The sequence below is a fragment of the Jaculus jaculus genome, chromosome 6, assembly GCF_020740685.1.
Source record: "Jaculus jaculus isolate mJacJac1 chromosome 6, mJacJac1.mat.Y.cur, whole genome shotgun sequence".
Lineage (NCBI taxonomy): Eukaryota > Metazoa > Chordata > Mammalia > Rodentia > Dipodidae > Jaculus > Jaculus jaculus.
Genome location: NC_059107.1, coordinates 146383017 through 146396342, shown reverse-complemented (window position 1 = coordinate 146396342; position 13326 = coordinate 146383017). Strand labels below are relative to the sequence as shown.

The 13326-nt window shown below is 46.6% G+C and overlaps 1 protein-coding gene and 1 non-coding gene across 2 annotated transcripts in view; one reads left to right on the top strand and one right to left on the bottom strand.

Moving 5' to 3' along the window:
- The window catches only part of Stab2 (stabilin 2), a 183156-nt gene that overhangs the window by 44394 nt on the left and 125436 nt on the right, over positions 1–13326 (bottom strand). The window contains exons 44-49 of the mRNA XM_012948648.2: positions 12324–12395; positions 8927–9046; positions 7431–7478; positions 3792–3875; positions 2894–3040; positions 927–1067 (exon numbers count right to left, since the gene is read on the bottom strand). Coding sequence (XP_012804102.2) covers positions 927–1067; positions 2894–3040; positions 3792–3875; positions 7431–7478; positions 8927–9046; positions 12324–12395 — 612 coding nt within the window. The remainder of the gene's footprint in view (positions 1–926; positions 1068–2893; positions 3041–3791; positions 3876–7430; positions 7479–8926; positions 9047–12323; positions 12396–13326) is intronic.
- On the top strand, positions 1718–1858 carry LOC123461772. The gene has a single exon (XR_006637840.1). It is a non-coding gene; the product is annotated as a U4 spliceosomal RNA (small nuclear RNA).

The window sequence follows — 13326 nt, the reverse complement described above, 5'->3', positions numbered from 1 at the left end:
AAATGATTTATTTTTATTTCATAAATATGTGTGTGTATGATGTGTGTGTATGTATGGGTGCACGTATGCTATGGTGCATGTGTGAAGGTCACAGGACAATCTCAGTGTTAGTCCTCGCCTTCCACCTTATTTTGAGATAGGGTCCCTCTTATTTTGCTTCTGTAAATACTGGACTAGCTGGCCTGTGAGCAGTGGGATTCTCCTGACTGCCTCCCGTTGCCATAGGCATGCTGGGATTACAGATGTGTGTGTGTGTGTGTGTGTGTGTGTGTGTGTGTGTTACTTGTACTGGCCTTATATGGGTGCTAGGGGTCCAAACTCTGATCATCAGGCTTGGCTAGCAAGCGCTTGTAACGATGGAACCTTATCTCCAGTCCCACTGTGTAATATTTTTTTTAAATTATTTATTTATTTATTTGAGAGCGACAGACACAGAGAGAAAGACAGATAGAGGGAGAGAGAGAGAATGGGCGCATCAGGGCTTCCAGCCTCTGCAAACGAACTCCAGACACGTGCGCCCCCTTGTGCATCTGGCTAACGTGGGACCTGGGGAACCGAGCCTCGAACCGGGGTCCTTAGGCTTCACAGGCAAGCGCTTAACCGCTAAGCCATCTCTCCAGCCCCCACTGTGTAATTTTTTGATGAGTCAGGCATTGGTCCCTGCAATTGCTCAGGCTGGCCCCAAACTCCAGTGGTCCAGCATTCTTCTTGACTTCTGGAATGCACTCCTGAAATGTAAGTAGCCGGAACCATCAGCACACACCACTGCTTCCAGCTAAAATCCATGGATCAAGTTCAGACAGGCCTTGCTTTGTCTATATCTCCCTAAGGACACTTGACTAGGTTTCACATGAGACAGCTCAGGATTGAAGCAGGAAAATTCCAGTGTTTCAAGATGATGAACTGAGATACATGAGGTTACCTACCTTAATCCTTTTGTAGATGTCTCTGGGGGTGATGATCATGTCTTGGGGAGAGAGCAATTTGTCTATGATGTGGATGACTCCATTAGTGCTGATGATATCACTGGCTAGGATTTTAGCCTTGTTATTTATATACACTGTATCCTGAAATCAATTAAAACAGAGCTGAAGAAGTAAGCCGAGAGATGACAGGAGATTGCCTCTCACAGACTGCTTCTCTTAGTATGTAAGATCACTAGGGACAGAGTCTGAAGATCTGGGTTACTTGAGCACATTTTTCATTAGGACTTTACAAAGAAAGCAGAGCCAGGTGTGGTGGTGCACATCTTTAATCCCAGTATTCAGGACGGTGAGGTAGGAGGACGGCTGTGAGTTAGAGGCTAGTCTGAGACTACATAGTAAATTCCAGACCAGCCTGTACTAGAGTGAGATCCTAATTCAAAAAACCAACCCCCCCAAAATAATTAAAAACAAAGCAGAGACAAGAATGTAATTAAAAAAATTCATTGATTTATTTGCAAGCATGGGGTGGGGGTGGAATGGGCACCTAGGACCTCTTGCCACTGCATGCAAACTCCATAAACGTGCGCAGCTTTGTGCATCTGGCTTTATGTGAGTCCTGGGAACCAAACCTGGGCTGTCAGGCTTTGCAATCAAGCATCTTTAACCACTGAACCATCTTTCTAGCCCAAGAACATATTTTTTTAAGAATGTAATGTTCACCTGAAGAAATTCATAGCATATATATAATTAATCAAAATGGCCATTTCAATGTAATCCTAAAATTTCAGTGAAGCTTTGAGCAGTGGCAGTATTGTAGCCAATGAGGTTTATCCAAGGTGCGATTATTGTTAATTGAAAACGTTCCAATATCCTGCCATGATGACCTGAAATATAGGTAGCATTGGCAAAATTTGTGACAGTCTCTGCAGAGACTGAGTAAAATGTAAAATAAAATAAAATTTCAATGAACAAACAGCTCATGTTTAGCTTCTTGTTTTTTTTTTTTTTTTCCCCGAGGTAGGGTCTCACTCTAGCTTAGGCTGACCTGGAATTCATTATGTAGTCTCAGGGTGGCTTCGAACTCATGGTGATTCTCCTACCTCTGCCCTCCAAGTGCTGGGATTAAAGGTGTGCGCCACCACGTCTGGGTGGGTTCTTTTTTTTTTTTTTGAGCTTTTTTTTCATATGTGCTCTCAATATCACCTCTCTGCTTGTCCTCTTTGTTGACCCTGGGCTGAGCTGCCTCTAAATTTGAATTCCAGCTCAACCTTTTTTTTTTTTGCTATGTGACCTTGAACATGCTACCTAACTCTCAGAGCTCAGCTTCCTTATTTGGAAATTGGGGACAGTGACATTTTGTTGTGTTGGGGATCGAGTAAGTCCATGTGCCGGTTAACCTCTTTTGTCAACTTGGATACATCAGGAGTGAAGTAAAAGACAGGCTTCTCTGCTGGGTCTGCGGGGGCATTTCCTGGAGGTGGGAAGACCCTCCCCAGAGGGCACGGCCGGCCCTCCCGTGGTAGCTGCTTGCTCCTTGCTGGTGAGCGCATCTCCCATGTCGCTGCCATCCTGAGGGTTCACCGGAACCACTCCTTCAGTTTTCCAACATGGGCTCAAGACTGTGGCTCCCCAGGAAGCCTTCAGGCCATCAGTTCCAGATTGGAACTGACTGGGGAGGCATCTGGCCTCTGTGGACTGCGGAGCTGCTGGGACCTTAGCCTCTCCAGTGTGCAGATAGTCCTTGCTGTGTGAGCCGACTGAACACATCCCCTTTGTAATGTAGCTTCATTCAATGCATCTGTTCCCCTAGAGAACTCCTGTGAATGTAGTCGGTGTGTCTAAAATCCTTAGAATAGCACGCGGAGATCACTCTGCACGTGGGAGTCGTTATTACTACTGCTGCCACTCTCGGGAGGAGGAGCAACGAGGGTCTGAGAACAGCCCCTTCCCAAGGAGGCCACTCTTACCTGAGAGACAGAAATGGCAATCGGCTCGCCCTGGAGGGTGGTAGCGTTTGGGGTCAGTTTTAGGTTTTCCAGAAGCAGCTGTTGGCAAGCGACCATATGGTAGCGAAGCACCTGGGGCATGAGGCCCTGCTGATCCCAGTCTTTAATCTGCAGAAGGACGTGGCGGAGGTTGGACCAGGGCAGGAGCCTTTCAGCAGAGCCTGCTGTTTTGGTCTCCTCTTTCCCACACTCTTGGCTTATGTCAGGAGCGCAGGGAGAGGCTGGTCAGGCCAGGGGAACAAGGGGCCCTGTCCTTCCCAGGGTCCACCATAGGATCTCAGCTTAGGAGGGGCCTCAGCATTCCTCCTGCCCTGAGTTTCTGGACAGCTGGCTAGGACCCCAAAGCCATTCAACATGCCCCTCAAAATGAGAAATGCTGGATGGGAAAGATTGCATACTATGGACCCCCTCTTGGAGAAGAGGTAAGGCTACATTTAAACCTTTGGTATTGAAAGAGACTTAGATGTATCTCCACTTGGATTTCAAAATACAGTCATAAAGTCAATGCTGTAAAAAGCTTGTGTTTTTTATTTCGTTCATTCGTTCATTCGTTCGTTCCTTCTTTCCCTTCTTTCTTTTTCTTTTTGGTCTATGGGGGTATTTGGACCACTTGTGACTTCTCTGTTTAGAAATGCCCTTTAGAAGGTCTCTGGCCAATGGTGTCACAAATCCACTGACTGCATTCCTTGATAGGGACCTGGGTACACACCACAGCCCCTTCTATTGCTGGTCAGCTCTGCCTGAACCTAAGTCTCCTAAAATCTTTTACACAGAAACATCACCATTGTCAGCTCCAGTACAAGGTCCCTGACTGCGCTCTGGCCCCTGGCCCCTCCACCTGCCCCAGCCCGGCGCTCACCAGGGGCTCCTTAGCAAAGGAATCAGATGTAGGCGCAAACACTGTGAAGGGGCCAGGTCCAGCCAGGTCCCGAACAGCATGGCCCTGCAGGGAAGGAAGGCAGGGCTGTGTTACTCCTTCACAGACAGCTTATACACAGGTGTGGCTCAAAGAAGTGACAGTCGCTAGGGTCAGGGCAGAGCAAAGCCGGGACAGCAGATGTGTATTCTACTCTTGGATTCAAGTCAAACCCAGATTCCCTGCCATCAGAGTCATATGTTTGTTTTTCTAATTTTAAATTAACACATGCTGGTTGAATGATTTGTTGTTGTTGTTGTTTGTTTGTTTTGTTTTTTTTCAAGGTAGGGTCTCACTCTAGTCCAGGCTGACCTGGAATTCACTATGGAGTCTCAGGGTGGCCTTGGACTCACGGTGATCCTCCTACCTCTGCCTCCCGAGTGCTGGGATTAAACGCCCGGCTGAATGAAAGATGTTCAAAGCATAGTACGGAGAAGATAACCACTGCCCAGAGTCCCACCAGCTAGACCCAGCGCCGGCGTTCTCCTAAAGTCTCCTACACAGAAGCATCACCATTGTTAGTACCACTAGGAGGACCTTCAGCTACATTCTGGCTCTAGTTTTCTTTCCTGGTGTCTCTTCTCCATGTGCCTAGTTACATAGTTGGGACAGTCACACGAGCATGAACAGAACGAGGTGATCCACTTAAGTGCCATAAACGTCTTCTTGCCGTCCTAAGACCACATGATTACGAAGGCGTGTTCTAGTCCTTCATATTTCATTCTTCAACACGTCTGAGACTTATTTGTACGTATGATATCCAGAAAACTCATACTCCATATTTTTACCTATCAAAGCCTTAACCAGTTGCCTCAGTGTCATAGTTGATCCTGACTGTCAACTGGACTGGGTCAAGAGACACGTGGGAGACAGTGCAGCACTCCTCTGGGCGTGTCTGTCCCTGCTGGTGTTTCCAGAGACAATTAGATCACTGGGCTCTGACCCAACGAGTGGGTTAATCCCTTGACGGTGTTACAGAGAAGTGGTGAAAGGGAGGAGGCAGGGGCTATTTGGAGCAAGTAGGTCACTAGGAGTATGTCCCTGGGGACTGTTTCTTGTTCTGACCCTTCCAGTCTGCCAGGAAGAAGCCTCTCTGTCATACACTGCTGCTACCGCACGTTCTGCCTCACACCGAGGCCACGGGCCGAACACACCCTCTGAAACCATGAGCCAGGGTAACGCTTCCCTCTCTTAAGGGGTATGGTTGCAGCTTTGGAAAGTGGCCAACATGTGCAGGAATATTTCTTTTCTCCACTGGTGTGACAGGAGATGTTCCACATCCAGTTGTGTATCACTTGACTATGGGGTTTATTCTGAGAAATGCGTCCTTAGACAATTTTGTCATGGTGTGAACACCTCCAGCGCACTTCCCCAAACCCAGGAGGTCCAGCCGGCCACATACCTACTGTGTATGACAGTAATGCTCCTGGGCCACCAACCTGTGCAGTTTACTACTCTACTGATGACTATAGGCTACTGTCCCACTGTGGTATTTATTGCCATATCTAAATATAGAAAAAGTATAGCAGAAATATGATAAAAAGGAGCTGGGGAGATGGCTCAGCAGTTAAAAGTGCTTGCTTGCAAAGCCTTCCAGCCTGGGTTCAATTCCCCAGTGCTCACATGAAGCCAGATGCACAAAGTGGCACACAGCCACATACTAGCTTTCTCTTGCTCCCTGGTTGCAAAAAAATAAAAAATAAAAAAAATCTTCAAATATGATTTTAAAAAGGTACAGTAAGATGGGCTTATGCCTTTAATCCCAGCACTTGGGAGGAAGAGGTAGGAGGATGCTGTGAGTTCATGGCCACCCTGAAACTACATAGTAAAGTCCAGGTCAGCCTGAGCTACAGTGAAAACCTACCTTGAAAAAATAAAAATAAAAAAGGTACAGTAAGGCACTGACCATGAACGCAGCAGCACTGGAAGCTGCCCTGGGGAGAGGGTATGGGCATGAGGGCATGAGCCAGTGCCCTACACTACCAAAGAGTTTGTAAGTACTGTGCACTCAGCTCATACTACAGTCATTAAAAAAAAACAAACAAAAACAAAAACAAAAACAAAAACCTTGTGTGTGTTGAGCTGGATATCGAGTAGATTTTATGCATCCTAGGCAAGTACTCTACCAATTGAACTTTATCCCCCGCCCCTAAAAAAACATTTTTCTATATGTATTAATGAGTTAGCCTTAGCTTATTGTAGTTATTTTACTTTATACACTTTTTTAATTTGGGAGAGAGAGACAGAGAGAGAGAGAGAGAGAGAGAGAGAGAGAGAGAGAGAGAGAGAGAGAGAGAAAGAGAAAGAGAAGAGGGTGCACCTGGGGTTCCAGCCACTGCAAATGAACTCTAGGCTATGCGCCTCCTGTGCATCTGGATTTTGTGGGCACTGGGGAATCGAACCTGGGTCTTTAGGCTTAGCAGGAAAGCACCTTAACTTCTAAGCCATCTCCCCAGCCCCACTTTGACTTTTGGGGGGGGGATTTTTTTGTCTTTCGTAATAATATTGACCTTAAAACACAAACACATTGTACAGCTGTGCAAAATTCTTTTTTTTCTTTTTTTTTTTTTTGGTAGTTTGGAGACAATGTCTTGATACATAGTCCAGACTGCCCTTGAATTACTATTATGTAGCCCAGGCAATCCTCCTGCCTTAGCCTTCAGAGTACTGAGATCAGAAGCACGTACCAGCAAGTATGGTTCTATCACAAATCCTCATTCCATTTTTTAAAAAACTTTTAAGATGTTTTTGTTAAAAATGAAGAACTAAACACACATATTAGCCTAGGCTTGTTCACACCACCCTCACTGCAAGCATGTGGGTAATGTGTTATTCTATGATGTCATTAAGTGATGCTGGCAGTGATTATGATGTCATTAAGTGATGGGAAACTGCCAGCTCCATCATAATTTTACAGGGCCACCATCAGCTACATAGTATATTAGCTCCTGTGTGAAAAATGGAACCATACAGCCTTGACTCTGCCCTTACCTTCTGTAATATATGATATATATATATATGTATATATTATCATATATTACATTATATATATATATATATTTTTTTTTTTTTTCCAAGAGTGAGAAAGAACCTGGGTATGGGTGCACTAGGTCCTCCTGCCATTGCAAATGAACTCTAGATGCATGGGCCACTTTGTGCATCTGGCTTACGTGGGTCCTGGGGAATCAACCCCAGTCCAGCAGGCTTTCCAAGCAAGTGTCTTTTTTAACTGCTGAGCCACGTCCCTATCTCCATACTGTGCTTTCTATGTTTAGATATGTTGGACTCCCAAACACTGACCACTGTACAAGAGGAGAAGTTCACAAATGATCAACAGCAGGGCTGATTCTCAACCTGTGGGGGTGTAGACTTTCTTCTACCCTCCCTGATTGGGGTTTTACTCCATTTCTGGCTGAGATCTGGTGTGCACACACATACACACACATAGGCACATACTTATACTTTGTGGTTCTGGGAGTCAAACACAGGTCTGGGCACATGGTAGACAGGCACTGTACCATTGAGCAACACCCCAGCCTGAATCCCAACTGTCAAGAGCTAGACAGACATATGGCTTCTTACCTGCAGCTGGAAGAAATACTGGGAAGTTTGAGGGTCCTTGGGAAGTTCCTGCAAACCAAGACAGGGCAACGAGACTTAAGCCTGTGAAGAACACAGATGAAGAATACAGAGGCGTCCCAGGTTGCGTTTTCTTTTCTTTTTGTTTTTTCAAGGCAGGGTCTCACTCTAGCCCAGAAGGACCTGGAGTTCACTACGTAGTCTTAGGGAGGCCTCGAACTCATGACGATCCTCCTACCTCTTCCTCCCAAGTGTTGGGATTAAAGGTATGCACCACCACGCCCGGCCCAGGGTGAATTTTCTAAGGTTACAATCACCCACTGGAAATCCACAATGATGGTTCTCCGTGGTCTTGCTGAGGGGCTTACAACTGGTGCTCAGAATGACTGTGTGGGCACATTGGGTTCCAGTACCTTTCTGGGATCTCTGTCTGATTTACCAAAGGAAGCTCCAGCCATTTCCAAAAACATCTGAGCGTTAAGAGAGTTTCAAAACAGCGTTCAACTGCCGGGCATTGGTGGCTCACGCCTTTAATCCCAGCACTTAGGGGGCAGAGGTAGGAGGATCGCTGTGAGTTCAAGGCCATCCTGAGACTACATAGTGAATTCCAGGTCAGCCTGAGCTAGAGTGAGACCCCACCTCGAAAAGCTATAAAATAAATAAATAAATAAATTAAAAAAACAGTGCTCAAAGATTTTCAAAAATATTTCAGACACAGTTGAAGTATTTAAACGAAATCACTTATAGGTTTATGACCAATCTGGCTTCTTTAACAGCAAGAATATTTGATCAGGCTGGGAGTGGTGGCTCACGCCTTTAATCACAGCACCTGGGAAGCAGAGTTAGGAGGATCCCTATGAATTTGAGGCCAGCCTGAAACCACAGAGTCAATTCTAGGTCAGCTTGGGCTAGAGTGAGACCCTACCTTGAAAAAAGAATATTTAATCAGTCATAATGCTCTGGTCCCTATTTTAAACCAAATATCTGTGTATTATAGGCAGAAACCTGCCAGAATCATATCACCTCCTCCTCTGTGTCTAGTACGACACACGCGGGCACATACCACACGTAAACGACTCACCACGTGGCACTGACTCTAGAGCTGAGGGTCAATGTTAATCATGGCATCATTCCTTTTCTTGGTCAAATGAGTTCCCTTGGGCTAGCAAAACTGTCAATGTACATAAAAATAGCCTTTCACATTGTAATGCAGCCATATATATATATATATGTATGTATGTATGTATGTATATGTATAAAATTTTTCTTTACATGAGGCAGGGTCTCACTATAGCTCAGGCTGACCTGGAATTCACTATGGAGTCTCAGGGTGGCCTCAAACTCATGGTGATCCTCCTACCTCTGCCTCCCGAGTGCTGGGATTAAAGGCGTGCACCGCCAGCTGTTTATATTTTACAAAGCTCTCCCATGCCCCTGACCACCTGGATTCTGAGCATTTGGGGACATGGAAGTGACTCGGTGGAGCTGTCTGGAGCTACCTGGTAGATGCTGCCACGGCAGGTGAATCCATCTCCGGTGTAGTTGAGCTTGCAGGTGCAGGTCCTTTCCTCTCGTCCAGTGTGATTGCAGACAGCGAACGGACTACAGCCGCCATTGTTCTGGTGAAATTGCCAGGAGGTGGGGGGATGGGTCAGCCAGGCCAGTTGGTATGCCAGATTTGCCGATATTTGCCAAGTAATTCTGTGCTGACATTTACATTTTCTTTTTTTTTAAGTTTTTTTTTGTTTGTTTATTTTTATTTATTTGAGAGTGACAGACAGAGAGAAGGAGGTAGAGAGAGACAGACAGAGAATGGGCACGCCAGGGCTTCCAGCCACTGCAAACGAACTCCAGACGCGTGTGCCCCCTTGTGCATCTGGCTAACGTGGGACCTGGGGAATCGAGCCTCGAACTGGGGTCCTTAGGCTTCACAGGCAAGTGCTTAACTGCTAAGCCATCTCTCCAGCCCTCTTTTTTTTTTTTTTTTTTTTTAGGAGAGGGTGTGATGCTCAGTGGTAGAGTACTTGCCTCCCGTGTGCAAGGCCTGGGGTTCCAGCCCCAGTGACACACACATGCACACCCATTCGTCTTACTCTCGAGCTTTGAGTAGCTTGTGTTACATATCCATTTCCCGAGTTTGTCTTCTAGTTCCCTGTGGTTGTCAGAGCCGTTTATTCACCCAGCTGTCTGTACCAAGACAGCAGGTTCCTATGAGCAGATAGCCCTCCATAGATGACACCCAACTCGTGTGAAAATTCCCATCTTTCGGCCAGGCTCTGATCTGATCATAGGAATGCTGACAGTCATCATATGGAAGGCGAGAACTAAAAAACACATTGCCCTGCCCTCTAGAGTACATGAGCTATGGGAGAGGAGGCAGAAACAAAACTATACAGCACAGAGCAAGCCAGCTTCAGAAGGAACATGGTCCAGATGACTGGAGGAAGCCTCTGTGGGGAAGAAATTTGGAGCAGGAAAAGAATCTGGGGCCTTGGAGCAGGCTTAACGCTGCTGTAAAACCGTCCTTCCTTTTTTTTAAAAAAAATTATTTTAGAGAGAGCAAGATAGAGAGAAAGAGAGGAAGAGGGAGAGACAGAGACAGACAGTGTGCAAGAGGGAGAGAATTGGCACACCAGGGCCTCAGTCACTGTAATTGAACTCCAGCCACCTAGTGGGCATGTGCAACCTTGCACTTGCCTCACCTTTGTGCATCTGGCTTACATGGGACCTGGAGAGTCGAACATGGGTCCTTACACTTTTCAGGCAAGTGCCTTAACTGCTAAGCCATCTCTCCAGTTCCTTCCTCCCTTCTGATCCTTTTCTAAAAGAATTCACTGAGCTTAAAGTTTTGGTTAATAGGACTGAGTGCTCCAGAATCCTGCCCTAAGAGAATATAGTTCCATGTGCTGATCAGGACACCAGACTCCTGGGGACCTGCATCTTCCAGCCATTGACCCCGGGCTCTGACAGGACCCTGTGGGGATTTGGAATCAGTTGGCACTCACAAACTCATGTGTTCTGAATGCTTGGTTCCCAGCGGGTGGCAATTTGATAGGTGAAGCCTTGCTGGAGGAGGCTTAGGGGTGTTACAGCCAGCTCCCCCTTGCCAGAGTTCAGCTCACTCTCCTGCTGCTGTTTGCCACCTGCTGTGGCAGAGGTGATGTTCAGCCTCTGCTCATGCCATGCTTTCCCCTGCCACCATGGAGCTTCCTCAAGACATTAAGCCAAAATAAGTCCTTTCCTCCTATTAGCTGCTTCCCCCCCAAACTTTTAGGAATAATTTATTACTCAACAATTGATTTTTGTTTTCAAGGTAGGGTCTCGCTATAGCTCAGGCTGACCTGGAATTTACTATGTAGTCTCAGGGTGGCCTCGAACTCACAGCGATCTTCCTACCTCTGCCTCCTGAGGACTGTGATTAAAGGCGTGTGCTACCATGCCCAGCCTAACAAAGAAAAAGATTGCATGCTGTCCTGGACAGATGCCTCCTATGTTATAGCAGGGAGTCTAGGCTGGAGGGAAACAAGCCTGGAAGAGTGGAAGCTACAGGAAAAGGCAGTGCGGGAATTGACAGTTGGCTTCCATGTGAATATTATGTATCTTAAACAACAGGCTAGTGTTTAGAGAGTTTCAGGTAGAAAAACTGAGTGGAAAGTCCAGACATTCCTACAGATGTCCTGACTCCTCCACTTTCCCCTACTGTTAACATCAGTCTGGAACATTCATTAAGAAGCCCTATCTATCTCTGGCCCTGCTATGAGGTTCCATAAGCCTGCTGTCCTGATCTGTCACCTCTGAGGCACTTTGTGCGGCCAGCCAGGCTTCTTACGTCCTGCATCAACATGGAATTGGATGCAACAAAAATGTGACGAGAAAAGGGCTTTTCTCAGTTGCCTAGACTACTATGAGCATTGGGACGTTGGGCCCATGCTTGGTGTCCTGTGTCCTCGACAAGTATATGATGGCACATGTCCGTCATCATCCATGGCTTCCTACAGAGAAGATTCACTGCTCTTTCTCTCTCTGCTCCTCCATCAACCATCCCCCTCTCAACCCTGACCCATCTTCTGACTGTCTCTGCTGTGTTTTCTTTCCCACAGCACTAGCCTTTTGTACTCTTTTAACGTGAGTTTTAACTGGCCTTATCTTCTTCCCCCTTAGGCTGATGGAGCATAAACAAAGCCAAACCGAGGCATCAGTATTGAATATCAAAGCCATAACTGATATCAATATTCACTCACCTAATCACCAGGGTTAGGGAACCAGATTTTTTTTTAAATTTATTTATTTGACAGCGATAGATAGAGAGAGGAAGAGGCAGATAGATAGATAGATAGATAGATAGATAGATAGATAAATAGAGAGAGAGAGAGAGAGAGAGAGAGAGAGAGAGAGAATGAGCATGTCAGGGCCTCCAGCCACTGCAAATGAACTCCAGACACATGCGTCCCCTTGTGCATCTGGCTAACGTGGGTCCTGAGGAATCGAACCTTGAACCGGGGTCCTTAGGCTTCACAGGCAAGCACTTAACCGCTAAGCCATCTCTCCAGCCCCAGATTTTGATTTGGATGTTAGAGCCCGTGAGCTGACTCAAGAGGGCTACGGTAGCACCATCTTGCCTTTGGGAAACTCACAATCAGGCTGGCTCTGGGGCGCTTGCCTTGAAGCCAATCCCTGACCTGGGTTCCCTCAGAATCTTGCACCCTAGGGGGCAGGTGGAGGGTGGCAGGATGGCAGACTGCAGACTGTCTACTCTTTCCTTTCTCCCCAGTAGCACATGGGGGGGTGGGAATGAGCTTCATGGTCCAGAATCAGCTCAGAGACTCCAAGGGGAAATCACATGGCCTCTGCCTACCTTAGGTGGCTCTGAGACCATTGGCTCACACATGTACTTACAGTTAAGCAGATGTTGATGAGCGTGCAGACCTTCCCATCTCCAGTGTACTTGGGCAAGCAGTTACAGACGGCCTGTCCAGGAGCAGAGGCAAAGGGTCACTTTGCAGACAGGGTCTGCCTTGGCCCCATGTATTGGTTCTCAGACTTGAATTCAGTTATAAATGACAAGGTTGGAGGGCACTGTGTTTGTTCTTGGTCATATTTGTATACATGTGGGCACCCGTGTGTGTGGGTGCAGGCCAGAGGTCAATGTCAGGGGTCTTCTGTCACTTCTCCACCTAATATTTCTTTCCGTCTTTCTTTATTTAGAGCAAGAATGAGAGAGAGAAAGCACACCAGGGTTTCTAGCCACTGCAGACAAACCCCAGATGCATGTATCACCCTGTGCATCTGGTTTACATGGGTTCTGAGGAGTCGAACCTGGTTCCTTAGGCTTCACAGGCAAATGCCTTAAATCACTAAACAATCTCTCCAGACCCTCATCTTCTTTTTATTTATGATTCAGAGAGAAAATTGGCATGCTAGGGCCTCTAGCCACTGCAATTGAACCCCAGACACGTGCTCTGTCTTGTGCGCTTGAGTCACCTTGTGCATCTGGTTTACCTGGGTTCTAGTGAGCCGAACCCAAGTCTTCAGGCTTCGCAGGCACTAAGCCATCTTTCTAGCCCTTCATCTTCTTTTTATCATACTTTTCATATGACTTTCTTTAGATACTTTTGAAGTTTTTAAATTTTCACATGTATGGGTGCATGGGTGTGCCAGGACCTCTTGCCACTGCAAATGAACACTAGATGCTTGCATCACTTTTGTTTTTTCCCACAAGGTAGGGTCTTGCTCTATCCCAGGCTGACCTGGAATTCACTGTGGAATGTCAGGGTGGTTCAAACTCATGGAAATCCTCCTACCTCTGCCTCCTGAGTTCTGGGATTAAAGGCGTGCGCCACCATGCCTGGCTTGCACCACTTTTTGTGTCCAGTTTACATGGGCAGCTTGGAAATTGAAC